This window comes from Ananas comosus, linkage group 5 (assembly GCF_001540865.1).
Source record: "Ananas comosus cultivar F153 linkage group 5, ASM154086v1, whole genome shotgun sequence".
Taxonomy (NCBI): domain Eukaryota; kingdom Viridiplantae; phylum Streptophyta; class Magnoliopsida; order Poales; family Bromeliaceae; genus Ananas; species Ananas comosus.
Genome location: NC_033625.1, coordinates 3,321,455 through 3,341,476, shown reverse-complemented (window position 1 = coordinate 3,341,476; position 20,022 = coordinate 3,321,455). Strand labels below are relative to the sequence as shown.

The 20,022-nt window shown below is 36.6% G+C and overlaps 3 protein-coding genes across 8 annotated transcripts; 1 reads left to right on the top strand and 2 right to left on the bottom strand.

Moving 5' to 3' along the window:
• On the top strand, window positions 927–4,888 carry LOC109709853 (putative aminoacrylate hydrolase RutD). Its single transcript, XM_020232205.1, has 11 exons — window positions 927–1,179; window positions 1,490–1,682; window positions 1,932–2,014; window positions 2,138–2,238; window positions 2,409–2,504; window positions 2,642–2,695; window positions 3,133–3,281; window positions 3,385–3,502; window positions 3,633–3,720; window positions 3,831–4,033; window positions 4,479–4,888. Exons 1-10 carry the CDS (start codon window positions 1,059–1,061, stop codon window positions 4,031–4,033), a joined length of 1,206 nt encoding a protein of 401 aa, XP_020087794.1. The 5' UTR covers window positions 927–1,058; the 3' UTR covers window positions 4,479–4,888.
• On the bottom strand, window positions 7,792–11,370 carry LOC109709903 (probable protein ABIL3). 3 transcript variants are annotated; one of them, XM_020232272.1, is made up of 10 exons: window positions 11,347–11,370; window positions 10,802–10,948; window positions 9,989–10,071; window positions 9,757–9,907; window positions 9,149–9,248; window positions 8,955–9,053; window positions 8,809–8,848; window positions 8,594–8,706; window positions 8,413–8,516; window positions 7,792–8,098 (listed from the first exon to the last, which is right to left on the bottom strand). In XM_020232272.1, exons 2-10 carry the CDS (start codon window positions 10,904–10,906, stop codon window positions 7,931–7,933), a joined length of 963 nt encoding a protein of 320 aa, XP_020087861.1. In that variant the 5' UTR covers window positions 10,907–10,948; window positions 11,347–11,370; the 3' UTR covers window positions 7,792–7,930. The 3 variants fall into 3 exon arrangements, with proteins under 3 accessions (XP_020087861.1, XP_020087860.1, XP_020087862.1); XM_020232271.1 differs by lacking the exon at window positions 11,347–11,370 and adding an exon at window positions 11,101–11,314; XM_020232273.1 differs by lacking the exon at window positions 11,347–11,370 and adding an exon at window positions 11,101–11,314 and having other exon boundaries at window positions 8,955–9,050.
• Window positions 12,872–18,863, bottom strand: LOC109710393 (RNA-binding KH domain-containing protein RCF3-like). 4 transcript variants are annotated; one of them, XM_020232926.1, is made up of 9 exons: window positions 18,704–18,863; window positions 17,211–17,999; window positions 16,299–16,754; window positions 15,599–15,853; window positions 15,183–15,482; window positions 14,206–14,282; window positions 13,989–14,100; window positions 13,751–13,916; window positions 12,872–13,207 (listed from the first exon to the last, which is right to left on the bottom strand). In XM_020232926.1, exons 2-8 carry the CDS (start codon window positions 17,985–17,987, stop codon window positions 13,773–13,775), a joined length of 2,121 nt encoding a protein of 706 aa, XP_020088515.1. In that variant the 5' UTR covers window positions 17,988–17,999; window positions 18,704–18,863; the 3' UTR covers window positions 12,872–13,207; window positions 13,751–13,772. The 4 variants fall into 4 exon arrangements, with proteins under 4 accessions (XP_020088515.1, XP_020088513.1, XP_020088514.1 ...); XM_020232924.1 differs by lacking the exon at window positions 12,872–13,207 and adding an exon at window positions 13,245–13,670; XM_020232925.1 differs by lacking the exon at window positions 12,872–13,207 and adding an exon at window positions 13,245–13,664.

Here is a 20,022-nt window from a genome sequence, read left to right as displayed (position 1 = left end):
TTTATTACGTTTGCTGGATTATAAGAATACAATAATATGAAAATTAATGACTTAGCCAAATAACTTAGCCACAGAAAAACAATCCACATTAATCAACGTATTCAAATAACGATCAAATTAAATAAAATCTTCGATCCATTGAATAAAACCATAAAGCAAAAAAACTAAATTAAAATGACCCATAATTGAGAGGATCAGATTCCTGAAAAATAAATATTGGGTCAAAGATGTTGACCCTAGGGGATATTTTTTGACCCGAGGATTTTTTTTTATTTTTTTATTTTTTTTTATTTTTTTTTAGGCTTCATAGAAGAGTCGCCCACCTTCCATAGTTGACTCCCTCTTCCCACCAACTAACGTGGGCCCCACCCGACCGTATCTCCGACGTGGCACTCATCTCTAGGGGTAAATTGTTCCCTGCACCAGGTGTAATTTATATTGCTCATAAATTTTAAATATCTGTTTCTAGCAAGTCAAATAATATTTCTTTTAACGCGATTAATTATATTAGGACTAGATAATACTTGTATGATAGATTTTAAAATTGTGATATTCTACATAAATCCTGCTGCTATATATTTTTAATATTCTCTTTACAAATAGTTGATGTGTTTGGATACATAATATGAAAATTTTAATTAATTTATGCGTTAGATAAGTAGCCGAAAAATATTATACTTATTTATCTATACATCAACAATCTGTAAGAATAAATATTTTATTTTTTTGGTATATATAGATAGTTAACGTATTGCACATCACACGCTATAATATTAAGATTTTAATTTTAATTCTAAGGTGTGGATTATTAAATTTTCGGTGTAGAACATGGATACACCACGTGCATGCAAATAGTTTCTCAATTTTTTTTTTCTTTACCAATTTATTGGGCTCAAACTATAAACAAACATGTTGGACAAGCACAAAATTAAAGAGTTTATATGTTATCATCGCCAAAACCGCATCTCCCATTTTCCTCCTCACTTTTCTCTGTTTGATTTTAAGAGATTAATTAAACACCAAATTTGGGCACAAGAGAGGAGAGGGGAGGAGTTAAGATGCCCTATTGCGTCGTTAGCAAACACCCTGAAGAAGAGAAAAAGGGGAGCCATGGGAACGGGATCCGTATCTTCTACCAAAGATATGGCCATGGATCCACCAAAGTTCTCCTCATTATTGGTTTTTTTTTTTTTCTCTATATAGTTTCCTCAACTGAGTTTCAATTATTTATGGTGAATTTTGATTGAATTATGTTTTGATTGAATAAATAATGATAACAACGAACTGTTTTCAAATTGCAGGGTTCGTCGGTTTCAATTATATATGGTGAATTTTGATTGAATTATGTTTTGATTGAATAAATAATGATAACAAGTAATTGTTTTCAAATTGCAGGGTTCGTCGGTTTCAATTATTTATGGTGAATTTTGATTGAATTATGTTTTGATTGAATAAATAATGATAACAACTAACTGTTTTCAAATTGCAGGGTTCGCCGGCACCCATGACATGTGGTCTCCGCAGATAAAGGGTCTGGCGGGGACTGCAGAATCGCAGGACGAGGAGGCGCCTGCGACGGCGGCGGCGGAGGCCGCGGAGGATGGTGAAGGGATAGAGGTCTGCTGCTTCGATAATCGCGGGATGGGCCGGAGCTCTGTGCCTGCAGAGAGATCCCAATATACGTGAGATCACGTCTCCAATCCCATGTTTCTGTTTATCTTAATCACTGATGTAAGAAAAAGAAAATTTTGCATTTTTGGAGATGTAGATGATTGTTTGCGCGCGTAGATCATACTTTGTTTGTTGTTTGGATTCAGTACAGAAAAATTGTATTGTTGGGTATAATTCACGCCTCTCGGATATCGCGCGGTGATGCGGGGAGTGATGATCCTCTTTGCAAGTATGTGCTTAACTTGTTTTACGTGTCGCAGGACGATAATCATGGCGAAGGATGCAGTGGCTCTGTTGGATCATTTAGGTTGGAGAAAGGCTCATATCTTTGGCCACTCGATGGGTAACTCTCCCTCCGACTTTTAATTTCTTTCTTATTTCATCTTCCAAAAACTAAGGATTAACAAGTTTTTGATGTGAGAGTATTATCAAAAGCGGATCACTTACATGTTTGTACATAACATAGGGTCTATGATAGCTTCAAAGTTGGCGGCAATTGCGCCCGAGAGGGTTTTATCATTGGCTTTGCTAAATACAACTGGAGGCGGCTTCGAGTGCTTCCCAAAGGTTTAATTGCCCATCGCGAATGTTTAATTTATATGTGGATTGTTGTTCTGGTGTTTAATGTTGGATCTACATTGCGTTCGATACTATTTTGCTTCATTTTGTTGCAATAAAGCAGGCTTATTCTATTTCAGTCTTATACTAAACAGGCGCATTGCTTTCTTATTTAATAGATCGATCGCAAAACCATGTCCCTTGCATTTCGTTTTCTAAGAGCAAAGACTCCAGAACAAAGAGCTGTTATTGATCTCGAAGTCCATTATACGAAGGTTAGTGGGAATGTAGTTTGATTTTTATTTCCTGCTGGAGTAGCAGCAGATTAAAGAAAAGATAGTTTGAAATTTGTGCTTCTTAACTAATTGACAGTTGCAGTCGATTAAGTACTTCTACTCGACGTCATTTGCAGGAATATCTTGATGAACATATTGGATCGAGTACGAGAAGAAAAATTCTATATCAGGTCAGAAACTTAGACCTTGAACTAATGGCATGAACCAAGTCTCTTGGTTGTTGATGCTTTCGAATATTTCACATTATCACTTCTACAGATCATGTTTAAATGCCACTTAGCGACTTCATACTTTCTTAGGCAACTCATTTCCTTAGTGATTTAGATGTCTAATAACATTGATTCCCTCAGCGAATGCACTCATCAATTTGTACATTGACACTACAAGATCAATTTGTCAAGGACATTCGAATTTCGGAATCTACATCACTGTAGTGCATGCGTCAAGACGTAACCGTCATAACGAGCAGTCCTTTTACAAAACGCCATCGTTAAACAGTTGTTGACAATTTAAGAATGCTAGATATGCAATTCTTGTTCCCTTATAATTGGAAGAAATACCTTGTGCTGCTATATGAACCGGAAAATGCTATTTCCACTTTTGGCAGGAATACGTCAAGGGGCTTACGTCGAACGGCATGCAGTCCAGCCATGGCTTTGAAGGCCAGATTAACGCATGCTGGACGCACAAACTGACATCAACTGAACTCGACCGGATTCGTTCAGGAGGATTTTTGGTTTCTGTTATTCATGGGAGGTTCGATTACTAACTCTCTTGATCTTCCCCCATCTCACTCATGCCTACGAGTTAGAATGAATCAACTTTTTTAATTCTTATATGCTGAAAAATATTTCGCCAGGGACGACATCATTGCTCGACTATATCATGCAAGAAGGCTTGCGGAGAAGCTCTACCCTGCTGCTAGAATGGTCGAACTTCACGGGGGTCATTTAGTAAGCCATGAAAGACCTGATGAGGTAACTAATGTTGTCCCTTGAAACTGTATTTCGCCATTTTGTTTTCTCCAGAGAATCATGCTTAAGCTTCAACTAGATTAATCCGTGTTCGAGAATTCTGTAAAAATCACCGATAATTTAATTAACGCAGGTTAATCTATCTCTTGTTGAGTTGATTAAGGCATCAAAATCAAAGCTAGAACCAGAAAACTGGTCCAACATTCCTAAGAATGCCCCTGGTATGTACTGCAGTGCAATTTTGAAAAATTGTAATCTTAACTCTGCTTGAAACAAGAAGCTCTAGTAATCTTATGGTTTTCTCATAGCGGAGATCTTTAATTTGAATCAGGTTGTATGGTGCCTGGGCTGCTCGGTTCGCTGACCAAAAGGAGCGACGATGAAGTTAGTTATGTTGTATTAACATACAGCGTGCTGAGAAAGCTACAATTTACCTTGCTTTACTTTTTCGGAGCAATCCTTCTCTGCTTCGAGCATGCGAAAAAAGTCCTCAGAATTTTGAAGCCTGTTCGAGTTGCGCCCGCCATCTCCTAGGTAAAAAGAACCTGTTTGTTCTCACTATATGCGGTCCTATTTTGAGCTCCTTAATGATATCGCGATTTTCTCATTACTCCTCTCCGATATTAGAACACTTTTTTTCCAAAAATGAAAGCGAGTCAATCAAAAGCGCCTCTTTGACAACCAAGGTTCGTTTTTATCAATAGAGCTGAGACTAGCTCAGAGCTGTGCATGCCAAGGGGCGAATATCGGCTCTAGGACAATGCTCCTGCCGACACCTTGACCCAGGCTTTTACCTTAAATTCATGTTTGCGGTTTAATTGCTCGGGCTCTTTTCATAAACTCTTCTTTCTAGTTTAATTACTCTCATTCCTACTTATATTCAGAATTTGTACTTTAAGTTTACACACTTTAAACGCATTTTTAGTGTTTCTTTTCAATCAATCTGATGCTTCACTGACTCAACCACTTCTAATAGCAGTGCAAATTGGGGATGCAGCAGAAAGTAACATTGAGAACAAGGCATGAAGATCGAAAAGAGGGCGCATTTTTCCTTCATCATAATATATATATATATATATATATATGATGAGTTACAGAATGAGAGATAACATATTGTGGGCCAATGCCTGATGAAGATGTTGTGAGAGCGGCGAGAAGTGTTCGATACATATACAGAGATTTAAATGCAGGTTCTCCTGGGATGTGTTGCAGGAGCTTTTTACTCTTTTGTTGTGTCTTCTATCTTTTTTGTCAATGAGGAACACAAGAAAAACAATTCACACCCAAGTGAGGAGATGTGTAAATGCAACATGATAAACATCCTTTGCTTGTATATTTGGTTTTGTTTGTGGAAATGATTTGTCTCTTTCATGTTTTTCTTCTTCAGAACTGATTAAAATCTGTCAATATATTGCTGGTCAATAGCTACTCTTTTTTTTTTTTTTTCATTTGAGCTATTTTAGTTAGTTAAGTTGAATATTATGTCTAATTTAATAGTTCTATTAATTATTACTGTTAATTGGTTCAGTTTTATTTCATAAAAGGTGATTATAAAACCATTAATTTCATAAAATTAGCTATGGATTTGATAAAATCATCTGATATGTTTGGGTAAGACTATTTATTTCTAAAAACTAAAACTAGTTTTCACTTCTGCGTATTTGGAGGTGTGATTAATAATGATGTACTGAGCATAAAATAAGCACTTTTGACTTACTGAATATTTAGAATTGAAATTAAAATAAACTATTAAGTGTTAGCATCAACTGAGAGCTCCAGTCCAGAGGTTGATGATTTTACTATAGGATAGTGAATGGACATGTTCTCGGTAGAACAGAAGGGAAAAAGAAAATTAATAATAATAATGATAATCTCATAAATCACTTGTTAGCATAAATTAAGCACTTTTGACTTCTTAATATTGAAATAGGAATTAGCTAAACCAGTTTTTATGTTAGCTATTAGGGTGCGTTTGGTTCGCGCTATCTTTTTAAAATTTCTAGTAATCCAATAGAAATAAAAAAATATGACGGTGTTTGGCTAAACGCACTAAGTAATCTAGTTGGTAATATTAGATTTACTTGGGAATGAGATTCATCCCAAAGTACTAATCTCATTCCCTTGAGAGATGGTGGGTATCCTCATATTAATGGATTGCGGTAATCATAATATGTCTAATCTCTTTCTTTCTCCCTACCCGCCGCCGGCTAGTTGGTATTATTTTTCTTTACACTTTAACCTCATATCTCTCTCTAAACTTTTTTTTTTCTCTCTAAACTTCAACTATTTTTCTCTCTCTAAACTAAGCTCTCTTTCCCCCTCTTTTTTTAAAATCTTAACTTTCTCACTCCCTCTAATCTCGACTCTATTTCTCTTTCTCTTCCTATTTCTTTAATTATGCTCTCTCTCTCTCTCTAACCTATGTTCTCTCTCTCTTTTTTTCTAAAAAGATGTTGAAATTTTTTGTGGCATTATCTAAAATTAATTAAAGAAATAAATTAATTAATTGTATATTTTTTTGTAAACTTAAATAACATGACTAAATAATATAACCGTATGAACCAAACACAGAAATGACACATTCTTAGTAATAGGATGAATAGGAATAAGATTCTCGGACATCTTTTTATTGCTAGTAATCTTTCATAGTGCGAACCAAACACACCCTTAGTGTTATCTAATAGATTATTAATATTGATTCAGCACATAGACCCTGTATCAAAAACTCCTAAAGTTACGGTACGAGTCTCATATTTAAGCTTAGACAAAAACTTGAACTCCTGAGTTTATTATCGCACCTGAATACATGATAAATATGCATACTGTTGAAAGAATAATAGAAGAGAAAAATTCCAAATTTACTGTTTAGGAGATTTTTGCCAAAAAAAAAAAAATCTAGGCTTTTCCATATGTTGTAATGCTAGCCCTTAATTTTGGTTTTTGCAAATTTAGGCCACAATCAATTTATTACAAAATTGCTAGAATGCCCCTTCACTGACACACAATAATAATGAGAAATCAAGGACCACTTCTGAAAATATGCAGGCAAATAATGGTGGTAGATATGGAAAGAAGAATCTTGTATGCAAATATCTCATCGAAATAATATCAGTAAGTATATGAAAGAGACTAAAGATGAGTACTATAAAAAGATATTGAGATGGATCACTATAAAGCTTGATATAAGCCTCCATGTACCTTCCAATCATTAATAGTGGAAAAAATTTGACCTAACACCAATCATTGTCCATAAATTGCACAACTATGCAACCGACTCTGCGATTAGCAAATGCTTTGAAAATAAGAACTTAACAGGCGAGTAACAACTGTCCGATTAGCAGACGCCAAAAGAAAAGCTTAACAAATAAGTAACTACGACCGTCGGTATCCAGTTCACAAGAAAAAGTTACGAAATTAAGCATGATTCAGCAAGAAGACAAAGTGGTTGCAAAGAGAAGGCTGCCAGGTTCATTTAGTCAAAAATTTACTTAAAAATGAACATGGTACTTGAAGATGGTTTGTGCAGAGGAAAACAAAAAAAAAGGAACAACACCCAAATTTGGTAACATAGAGTGAATGGCATAAAACAGAAAGTGTCTAATGTGGTTGGCACAGAGCTCTGCATTGCTTGTTTTATTATCTAATAGACAGTTCAGTTAGGCATCTAACCATGTATGCGATAAATTATAAACTTCCCTTCATAACTTGGATTGTCGAAACAAAACCAAGAGTCTCAGTTTCTCTAAGCAAAATGATGTGAATCTTTCACAGTTGCTTGGACTAGTAATCATTGCACATATGCATATGCAGTTCCATGCAAGGAAAACAAGAGTTCATTCCTTGAAGGGCATTATCTTTATTTTAGGGTTTAGTCCTTAGGAAGATAGTAATTGTGAAGGATTGAATATAATGATTTCTGAGAGTGCATTGGGTGTTCAATTTACTGTTCAACCCTATATACAAACAACAGGATAAGTATTCAAATTATGAATTTAGTAAATATATCATTTACTTTTCCACTCTTTTGGTCTTCTCTGGTAAAAAATATATATATTCTGCAGGCATTAACACTAGCATAACAATGGGCTCATTATTCACTGTTTCAAACTCTTTACTAATAGGTTACTAAATTATTCTTTTTGACTCCCTAAATTATAAATTATTATATCTAAGTAGAACTCCCGGAATCTCCGAAATTGTGATGCTTTGTAATATTCCCTGGTAGCTATAGCTTCAGAATCAGCAAGATATTAATTCACCAGAAAATCTCGCAATATAGCTACGAAGCTCTATAAGACAAATAAGAAGTTTTTCAATTTTATAAATAAATTTCCTTTACACCATATGAGGGAGAAAAATGAAAAACAAAGTAAAAGGTGTTGAACAAGTTACTTGGCTTTTGCACTCTTTTTTTTTTCACGTATACGCTTCTTAATATTCATCCAAGTAACTGTACAATGACTCATCGTTCCTTGATCTGCGCCTTGTGAGCAAGGATTTGAGGAAGCCTCTGCTTTTCTTCAAGCTTTTTTCTGCCTCTTTACCATTCATATTTTCACTATACAAGGGCAATGACACTGAATGAATCTCCCCAGAATACTGCAACATAAAGATGAAATTATATTAGCTTCCGCCGAAAGCATCTCTGTTGCTGAAATTGCCAGCAAGAACTCTCCTTATAAAGGTAAAAAGATGAGATTCTGAACTAACAGTCGCAAAATAAAGAAGTTTATCTCTGGATACTTCTTACACCAAAGATTGTGAGGAAAACAAAAAAGAAAAACAAGTAAAGCATACTACGACTTAATCATTTCATATTTGCTGATTTATTGAAACCGGGCCTCAAGAAATATTTGCTTCATCTAAACACCAGGACAAATATGCAAGCGTGAAAGAAAGGGAAGTTGGCATACCGAGGGGACAAAGTTTGATGAACTTCGGACAGCTGCTCGACTTGAGAGTGATGCAGTGCGCAATAATGGATTTGCGGGTGATACTGGTGAAAGAGGTCTTTTTCCTACATACACGGCAAAGAGGATAAGAATGATTGCAAAATATAACACTCCTTCAGAGGATTTGTAACTAAGCCAATACCTTTGACAGTAGAATTCCCAACTGATGGGGACGGGGATGGTGAACGTGCCTTCCGATAGGGTGATAGAGAGCGCGACCTTTCGGATTTGGAAGTAGAATGAGGAGGAGGTTTACTGCAAGAAGAAAAAAGAAATTGAGGTGTTATAAAATGTAAAGCCAAGATTGACCAATCAAAAAATTGAAATAACTTCACTTCCTGCGACTAAACTGTGTACCTGAACAAAGGTGGCCTTTCCCTAACTGTTGAAGATATCACTGGGAAAAAATAATAATAATAATAATAATAATAATAATAATAAAGTATAATTTTGGCACTCTTTTTAAGTGTATCTATGGAATAATGGGATAGAGGTGGAAATACCAGGCTGTAGAACTAGTGGTTCACCATTCGCCTTAGGTTGCCTAGATTCTCGATAAATTGGTATTGAATGTGTCCCTAACTCGGTCATTGTGCTACCTACTGGAAGGGAAAAAAATTCAGTAAAGTAACCACATTTGCACCACCATTACTGGAGCGACTTTTCCAAAGGAAGATCACAAAGGAATAAAATTTGCCTGATAAAATGCAGTGCTTGTGAAACTTGGGAGTTTTGATGACAGGAGATTGTTGCAAACGCCCTTCACGGTCAATGTAATCTTGACAGGTCTTTATTCTCTGACAGCAGCACAACAAAGATCATATGTTGTATATTTCAGAATAACTATCATTTTATAAAACAATGTTTTGGTGGGGATCCCATCCTAGGGATAGAGATTAAGATCCTTCACAAGAACTTTAATTCTAGGTGCTATTCCCACTATGTTTCGGTTGAGGATAGTGGAGACAAACTAGAATAAATAGCTACTCAAGGGCCTATCCCTTCCAGTCTACCCACGGTTGAGGATAGAGGAGACAACCTAGAATAAATAGCTACTCAAGGGCCTATCCCTTCCAGTCTACCCACGGTTGAGGATAGAGGAGACAACCTAGAATAAATAGCTACTCAAGGGCCTATCCCTTCCAGTCTACCCAATCAAACAGAATAGTTATCCCTAGGGATAGGACTGCTATAAGCCAATTCCAGGTAGTAATTCCACTGATCCCCACTATTGCTCGGCTGGATAGTGGTAACTATTCCCACAACATATCCCAATCAAATAGTGTTTTCAAGTACTAAAAGTACCTGTTCAACACAAGAAACTCGAAGTTCGGTTCCAGAAACCTCTTCAACTCTTTCGTTGAGAAGATCATTCGCCTTATACGACACAGAGCCCAAATGATCTACAGTACTAACAAGAGCCTCGACAGTGTAATCTTTCAGACTGTCCATCATCCTGAAAGAGTTCAAGGGAAGAAGAAATTCATTTCTGGACCTCCAATTAAATAATAAGAAAGGAGCAAAATTATAAGCATACATCTGCTTTTGTTTACGGTTATTGTAAGCTAATTCAAAATATTCTGCTGCCGAATACAACTGTGACCTGAGATTCTTCAAATCCTGAAAGCATAAGACAGATTAACCTTAAAATATAAACAATTATAAGCAACGGCAGAAAAATTGCAGAAAAAGCTGCACAGAAAACACACAAAAAAAAAGATCAGAAGATATCCAACAATCGGAATTACATTCATATGGGTTCAACTTTAACTGGTACAGATATGCTGCCCGATATGAACTATATTCCCAGAAAATACAGAATCATCACAGGGCGCAATTCGCCAACTTAACTGTATTACTTTCTCTGAAATGAACTTTAACTCCATTACTAAAGTGAGTGGCAGCAAAATATTTATAAAGGAAAAATTTCTACAGGGAACCCCATCTGTCTTTGAGACACAAATGAAGAGTATTGGGAAAGGGTGAAGTCCAATTCCTACTTTCTCCAAAGAAAAGTACAACTTTACAGTTTCCTGAAGATGGGGTATAAAATTGGGTAGTAGACTAAATTTAATTGCAAAAAAAAAAAATTCAGATATTAGCATACACCTTCACTAAAACACACAATATTCTAATGAAATATTTAGAGAAATTGGAAATGTGAACATTATACAACTAGTTTTGGGAAAGGTGTAAATTGAAGGACATGGTCTTTTCCATAATTGCAACAAATGTCTCAATGTGAACCAAAATTGGATGATGCTATATATGCAAGTTCCCAAAGCCCAAATATTGCAAACACTTATTGAAGGGAAATTATATGTAAACTGGGAAATGTGAGCATAAGCACCTTGAGGCTCTCAGAGAACAGTAGGTTCTGCTGCATCACTAACTCATCAATGCTTGATTCTTCCTCATGATGGGCACATAAGGAAGATGGAGACACAGTCCCCATCGATGGACCAAAATCAGAACTTGAAGCTTCTACAGCCCTTTCCTGCAAAAAAAAAAAAAAAAACACATTTTATAGTTGGATAACACCATAGAACAACAACAAGGAAATGGCCAAATGGGTGGCACAAAAGTGAGTAAAATCTCTAAAAACTCTCTCTAAACTCCAAAACCCATTTGCCCATTTGGTTTCCTAACCTGTTAAAAGAAGGAAATCAAAGAGAGGGAGCAAAAAACAGAGATTTTGGGCTTCTTTCTGATGCCTCGAACCAAAACCCTTCCCAGTTTTCTACCTAAACGAGAGAAATGTGAACCAAAAAAGTGAGGTGGGGAAGAAGCCGAAGCTGGTGATTTTGATCTAAATGTAGGGTAATGTACAGAGAAAATGAGGTGCAGGGACACGGAGAGAGAGAGAGAGAGAGAGAGAGAGAGAGAGGCTCCTACTGAGAGGAGAAGTTTTTTTCGCTGGACCGTGGACTACAATGGACCAGTTGCAAAACTCAGTTACAGATAATAAAATTTCAAATTACAAGATGTATATCTATCTATAATGCATAAAAAGTGAATCAAAAATTCGGGGTTATTCGTTTTACACTTATTAGTTCACATTCTATTGTGTGAGTATTACTCTAGATTTTGCACTTCAATTTATTGTGTTTTAATTTTCTAATGGTTTAGAGTTTTCTAAAATAATGTAAACATAAGGATGATGCTGAACTCTTAGATTTCTAAAGATAAAAATATTTCATATAATTAATCGTTCCTAGCGTAAGTGGCAAAGAATTTGATGATTGGTATCTGAGATTTCAAATTTGAATTCTAATTAATTCACATTTCAACACGAGAAAGTCTTTTGTTATCCGATTAAATATCTCCGCTCTGTAAAAAAGTACTTTTAAAAAAAAAAAAAAAAACAAGCCATCATTATAATATATAAGTATTGTATTATTTTTAATTAGACTCCTCTTCATCTCAACATAATTATTTTGGCACAGATTCTGAGCCCTCCACCAACACCGCGTTGGATTTCAAACAAAAAGTGAAGCGGCCGAAGTGGGCTCTTTTAACAGCCGTCGTGAAAAAAGGTTACTCGGAGTTTGAAGACCCCAGTCACCCCACACCATCTTCTCAAGCGAAACTGGCGCAGCAGTGCGGCACCTTCTCTTTTCTTTTTCATTAAAAAAAATTACAAATTATTATTTAATTAATAGATCAACGCGGCAGTAGTGTTACATGCCTTGAGTGCTGCTTTTTTTTTTCTGTCTTTTTTTTGGGTCTAAACTTAATGTAGAGTCTTAAATCACACATGCCTCGTCCACAATTTGGAAACAATAATGTTATGGAGTACCGCACCAAGAGTCCTGTATAAGGTTATATATTTAACGTGTTTGGATGCCCCAAAATGATGTTCTAATATACTGATGTATTAACATTTATAATACGAAAGATTTTGATCAAAAATATATATTATATTAAATTTGCGGCCCACAAAAATATTTGTGTAATTTGCTGCTTCCCCTTTACCTTTATGTACGAAAAGATAAATAGCCAATAGCTGCTGAGACATTCAGATTTAAGGAAGATGATTTTAAGTGGAGGGATGAAACCAATCAAACCCTCAAAAAAAATTTTGTCAAAATTGTACGTTTTCTACGCATTACTTTGGTCCAAGTACAAAGAACACGCAGAAGCAGCAATCACGTGAACGCTCCGGAAAAATATCAATGCTTGCTATAGTGGTTCAAAGTTACAACTGCACCAGCAGATTCCTCCGATCCAGATGCATGTCGACTTTCGCATGAACTAGATGTCACAAAATTCACACGCGCGCTATGTAATTATGGGGAGAGTAAGAGTGAAAACATCCAAACTATGAAGGTATTTCATTTTGATCCTTTCATATGGGTATCGAAGAAATTATTTCGCTCCATAACTTAATGTTTACTCGCTGATTCAATCTAAGAAATGCTTTGGACCCCTCGACAAACACATGCAGCACCTTTGAGCTGTGTGTCCGAACTAATCAACAATTTTTATATGATAAGCATCAACAACACATTGATAATGTATAAACAAAAATAGCATTCTACAAAGCCTATAACAGTACTCAGCTAGAAGCTTCGTATCAAGAGATCATGATGACACGTCGGATTTCCGCTATGTAATATCACATAAATCAACAGCATGGCATCATTGAATCATCTTTTTTTTTGAGAAAGAAGTAGCGCGCTACCTACTTATTTCATTAAGCAAAATGCACTAAGCGTACAGTATGGAACCAACCAGCTAGGGCCTCCAAAAAGAGCTACAACAAAAAGGCAAAGCAGGAAGAAAATGAATCATCATATGCAAACAGTTCTAAAATTGTTAATAGAGCAAAAGATTTACAAAACAAGAAAGTCGCCTACCAATAATCAGTTTACAATAAGACTCGCACTTAACTTAAGACAGTTATGCTGGCACATAACCGGGTCAGACATGAAACCAAGAAGGGCATGCATACCCTCTTTTCTAGAAAAAATTATATTAACTTAATTTTAACATCTTTGCTTGTACAAAAGGTTTTAAACACATTTCAGTTCTCATGCACTGGCACTGACACCGACGCTACCATGGTGAAATTTATCATTTCCGATACTATGTAATGCCTTTCAGAAACGATCTTGTCACTGGCAAACTTAAAAAGAGCCTACAGTTGTTCCACTTAAAGTTGTAAATCTAATCTGCAAAACTATATTCTGGCTTTCTTCAAACATCTTGATCTTCAGCTGAGAAATTTAATTAGTACGGAACAATGAAAATTACAGATCAAAACATAATGGATCGATCATAAAGGGGAGGATATCACCTTCCAAAAGAGAGTCGGCAAATCAAGTAGAACCCGATTCACTCAGAACAAAGGCCTGAATAAGACTCTGGGCAGCATGCGTCTGCTCAGGAGTTCCAGATATTATGATCACAGTCTCTGTAGCTTCAGGTCTAGGTTCAGTTATAGAAATTTTAGCTTCTGAGATCTGAAAAAGGAGAAGAAGTCAATCACTAAATTTTAGACGTGCCTAAAACTTAAAAATAAATTTAAAGCAAACCTCACGAATCCGTCGCAAACATCCTCCATCCTCCCCATATAAGGAAGGTACAAGAGATCGGGGAACAACAACATCCACAGTTGTATTGGTAATTACAGGCGGCTGATTGGCACTGCATAGAAAATGATGAATTATGCAACAAAGAGGAACTCAATGAACATCCGACAGAAGAAAAGGGCTTTAAAATATTAAAAGATTGTGGGGGCAAGAATCTAACCCACTAAATCCACCCATTCTTCTTTGAGGTCCTCCTGGGTAGTCAGGTGGAGGCATGGGACCACCTTCCCTCATACCCTATTATTCAAAAAGGAAAGAAATTTGTACAGCAAGTAATTTCAAAAAGCGGCGAGTACTATGGTAAAAACTTCAAAACACACCGAAGATACCAATTCTAATTATTGAAAATAGATAAAGCCACGTTTTCAAAATTCCAACGTCAAATTATACAAGAACCGATGAAATGCATTTTCAGGCCAATGAATATCCTAATCTATTTTACATATTAATAAGAGTTACCAGAAGAACCATAATACATCCATTCCTGAAAGCTGAAGAGCTAGAAGATACATAAAGCATATGTAATTCACTTCTAAATTAATTCTTAAGCGCTAAATTACAGCATCAATTTGTAAAGCATCTTTAATATCTAGAAAGAGAAGTGAAATCATAAAAATTCAAACTTCCACTAGGCTAGGCCCTATAGAATATTGACTTTCCAATAACCTTTTCAAGCTTTTATAGTTAGTAAAGATTCAGAAATTTGTTTAGCAAAGAACAATATTTCTGCAAAAGTTACATTTGCACCACAAAATGAAGCTCTGTTTATAACGCCAAGGTAGGGAAAAAATGTACAACCCTTATCCCAGTGGCCAGTATAGAGAATCTTGAAATGGGTATCAGAGCAAAAAATTTTGATTTTACTATCTACTAAAAGAGAATCTGTCAAGATGCAGAATACTTTGATAGCTTACAGATATTCAGTCTAAAACAGTTAGAAATACCTAAGGACCGGTGGAAAGGCAATTATACTGGCATTTAGTTAGTAAAATCAAAATTGTTAAAGTTTAAGCTACCCATTTCAAAACATGCTTTAGTTTGGGTAAGCTCTGTATATTTCTAACACACCAAAATATAATGCCCCAAGAGGCAACAGGAACTGCTTGTAAATAATCTTAGGAAAGAGATGTCTGTTACCTGTGGCGGCCAAGGTCCTGACCTTTCAACACCATGAGGAACGCCTGGGCTGTGTATCATATTGCCAAATATAGGCCTCTCATCAAAAGGACGGCCAAAAGGATCCTTCTGAAAAGGGGGCATATTGGGGTACCTAGGGGGTGAAAATTCCCGTCTTCCCATGAATGGACCGAAAGGAGGCACTTGCTCGCCAAAATTATTAGGATTCGAAGCACGAAATTTTTCACGAAACAAATGATGCCTAAGCCTAGTCGTGATCTGCACAAGAGCTTCTTGAACAACCTCAAATTCACCGTTAACCTACAAAGGGAAGATTCAAAAATCAATGTTTCCCTTCGGTATGACACAGATTGAAGCAGATTTTGAGAAACATTTTTCTATAGCAAAAAAAATATGTAAAAGAATAGAAAGCACACCTGAACCACTTCATCATTATCCTGCACGCCTATTGGTATTTGATCTTTACCCAAAATTCGAATGTGAGCCCCTGAAAGTTTCCTCATTTCAGCTATTACAGAACCTCCTTTACCAAGGAGACAGCCAGTTTGATGGGATGCAACCAGAACCCTAGTTGTCACATTGCTCTCTTTTTTATCATGCACAGCCATCAGAAGTCTGCGTTGTACAAGAAGAACTGCATTCTGTGGTGGAGAGATCCTATCACTCGGGTGCTACAACATACAAGATGTAACCAATCAAATTAGTGAACCTTGCTTGTTGAATGAAATAATTGTGAAACTGTAGATGTTGGCAACCAGTCAAAGACCTATCACAAATGGTTCAAATGGAACGCACAATAGAAGTGGTTTTTCATTGCACGAGATTCATGCCAAACAACAGGCTAACAGTAGCTAAAAGACATACAGAATCAAAGACAAGTACATTTCCACCAAATTAGATAACGAGGACAAGAAGTAACATAATCACTGTTGTTAATTTACATAGGCATCAATTATACTCTAAATAAAGATAATTGGAAATTTTTGTTTCTTTTCCTGAAAGAAGCTTAACCATGCACCTAGGCGACTGAAAAATAATGTCGGAGCATTATCGCAGCCCCACGTACTATCAATGCATAGATTACTAAAGAAGGCTAAAAATAATGTAGGAGCATACCACAGGCCCAGATATTACAATAATGCGATCCTCCGACTCTGGAGTTGTCTCAAGAACTTTTATTTCACAACCCGTTTCATGTTGAAGATTCTTAATAACACTGCCACCCTTGCCAATTACACCGCCAACCTTAACATTGGAACATAATAACCTATAAACAATTATCTCTGGAGGAACTTCATGTGGGCCCGACACAACACTTTCATGGAACTTGGGGAATGGTGGAGCAACATTTGAACGGTAATCAACAGCATCAAATGACCTGTTGGGAAAAGGCGGTCCTTGAAAAGGGAGGTGATAATTTGCTGGCGGGCCTTCTGGCCTTTGACCCAACGGGTGGGAGAACGAGCCAGGTTGATTCAGAATAAACGAATCACGCTCTCGAGGGGGGTTGTCCAAAAGTTGCTGACCAACTAAATGAAGTGCTTTCCTCACAGAGTCCATCCCTCCAGTGATCTGAAAATCAGAAAGATGCAATAGAAAATTTCCAGCATCACTAAACAACAGTGTTGGATTCAAATAAATGGTGCCATTATGTATGAGTCTAAAAAAGTAAACATACAAGAATAAAAGAGATAAGTAAACAAATCAGTAAGATCTGAACCATGACGCACCTTAATTTCTTTTAATTTCAGATATTTTCATCAAACACAACTAGATGTTAGATCTTTTCAAAACTCATCAAAAGAAGTCATTCCACACTCTGCTAAGTAGCAGAGTATTCTGTTAACTTACAGAATATTTTGTTAGGAGTTATGAAATCAAACATTCTACAAGCTTAGGCTACTTAGGTTGTACAATCAAAAATTTTAAAACTTTAGATTTCAAAATTTACTATAGTTTAGGGCCTTTAGGCATCTTTATGACTTTACCAAAAAATTAACATGAGCAATAGTAAGAAAAATATCTTACCTGGACTATCTCATCATTCCAGGAGGCACATAGAGGAAGCTTATCCTTGGGAAGTACTCTGATATGAGCCCCAGTATCAGCCGACATCTGCTTAATTACACTTCCGCCTTTTCCTAAAAGGCGGCCTACTTGGCCGGATAACACTAATAATCTCAGAGAAACAGGATGACTGGACTTCTCACTTTCTCCTTCATCTCCACCAGATTTATCTTCTTCCATTTCAACGATCCTCTCAAAGACAAGCAAAAGAGCCTTCAATACCGATGGTGTTACCTTTTCTGGCTTTGAACCCTCGACAGCTGATTCCTCTTTGCCTTCATTTTTCTCAACACTTTCCTTTTCATTATCATTATCATCATCATCAGCAGCAGCAGCATCAGCATCATTATCATTATCCTTATCGTTGTCTGCTGCAGTCTGTTCATTCTTTTCATTCTCCTTACTCTGCTTATGACTAACATCCATGTCTTTCTCTTTCTCTTTCTCATAACTGGTTATAATAACAACTCGCTCATCACAGCCAGGTATATTTTCCTCCAGTTTGATCTTTGCACCAGTCTCTTGCCGTATTTTTGCTACAATACTGCCGCCTTTGCCTATCAAACCTCCAGTCTTTGATGAAGGGCAAAGAATTCGAAACATAGGAGCCCATGGTAGTACTTTGAACTGACCCTGCTGAGATGTAGCGGGTGTAGTCTTTTGCCACTTTCCCCTTCCATACGGTTCTGAAGGGTTCCTTTCGAAAGGCCGCTTCGAAGGCGTAACTTGAGAAGTCATACCTCCTCCACTCTGTGTGAATAGCCACAATAGATAACATCAAGCAACAGAAGAAAGGGTCACCAACTTATAATGAAGCTAAAAGGAACTATACAAAGCAAGTATTGTGAGCAATCATTTTACGACAGAAAACAACAAAATTGACCAGACCCACCACAAAACGAAGTACATTTATAACCGTCTATGAATGTCAATTTAATCCACATTCTAAGTTTCTAACTGATTGTAGAGTAAAGTTCACTCGCGCAAACAATCACAAATATACAACTCCACTGTAACATTAGATTCATGCAACCGCTCCATAAGAACAAAACCGAATTTGATCCTCCCTACATCCTTAATCATTCAAAACGTTGAACCGTTTAGCTATGTCCAGCCTATAAAACATTTCACTGAATCTAGCCACATACAATTCAACCACATTCCAATTGATGAAGATGGAACAACCTATACAAAACAAGCATCGTCCGCAATCGTTTATGACCGGAAAACAACTAAATCCCCGCGATCCGCCGCATAAAAGTGCACACATAACCGACAGCGTCTCCAACTATAATGTGACAGTAACTACAAAACATTAACTTGTTGAGGAAACCAACATCAGGAGAAGGAAAAGTTAAGGGGGAAAGGATGCTTGAGGCATCAGCAATGCGAAAACCCTAGTCTCTACAGAGAGATTAGATGTGATAGGAGAGGAGAGGGGGGAAGATGATGACCTCAAGGAAGGAGAGGAGCGTTTCTTCTTCGTCTTCGTCTTCTTCGGAGAAACCCTAGAAAGGGAGGGGGAGAAGGGAGAGGTGGTGAGAGGGAGCGCGCGAGTGGAGCAGGTGTCGGGGAACCCCCACTCGCAGGGGCGGAGAGGTTTTATGCCGTTTAGGGCGCAGGTGCGCCACACCGCCGATATAAGGCAAGGGGGACGGATCACATAGGGAGAAATTATTGGCTGCACCGGTGCATTCTTGCACGTTTTACACCGACTTTTTATTACTCTCCATTATTTTACCGCGTATTTATTAACCCGTCCATATTTCGATCAGAGTGAAGGATTGTGTTATATCGGACGGTTGAGATTAATACATGTGATGAATTGAAGACCGGTCTGCGAGATACATGGTGCACCGCGTGTAGATAACTGTCACCGACTTTCGTCATCTCGGGGTAGTAGGCTTGAAATTAAAAATAAAATATAAAAAAAAGGTGGGGTCAGATATTTCGAGGTACTCGTGAATGGGGAGTATAATGTCATTTTCTCCTTGTAGGTTTGGCGTGCATAGCGCATACTAGGGAGCCATTACTTGTTCGGCTTAAAATAAGTTCGATATTACCGAGCGTTCCTAAAGCAAGTGGTAAAAAATTTAATGATTGATATTCGAGATCCAAATTTGAATTCTAGTTGATTTTTTTTGAAAAATAGATAGCAAGCTATCTGCTTCATTCATTAAGCAAAATAAACTAAGCGTACAAAATGGAAGCAGCCAGGGCCTCCAAAAGAACATGCAAAAAAGGATGAAATAAAATTGAAAGGCAGGAAGAAAACAAAAAGAACGAAACGGGTAGCGTGCTACCTATCTCTCTCAAAATGTGAATTCTAGTTGATTCACATTTTCAGTTAAATTTATTTCTAAATGAAATAAACGAAACGGGTAGCGTGCTACCTATCTCTCTCAAAATAAGTTCAATATTAAATTTTTTATTTAATAAACGAATTAAACATGAGTTAAATTTTTTAGCATGTCAACGAGTCGGGGTCAATTTGATCATGATCAGATCGATAACAGCTCGAATGCATATATTTTATATTTATATATATAAATAATTAATTAATTTTTAGCTTAATTTAAATATAAAATCTAACTCAATTATAAAAATATTATTTATATGTAAAGTTTCAACTATTAGATCAAGACCAAAAAAATAAGATCTCACAAATTTATTTTCTATATGTATTCTTCATAATTTTTTAAATTTGTTGTTCATGAGCTAACTCGTGTTCGGCTTGTGTTAACACGAGCTAAATTTTTCGGCTTGATACTTT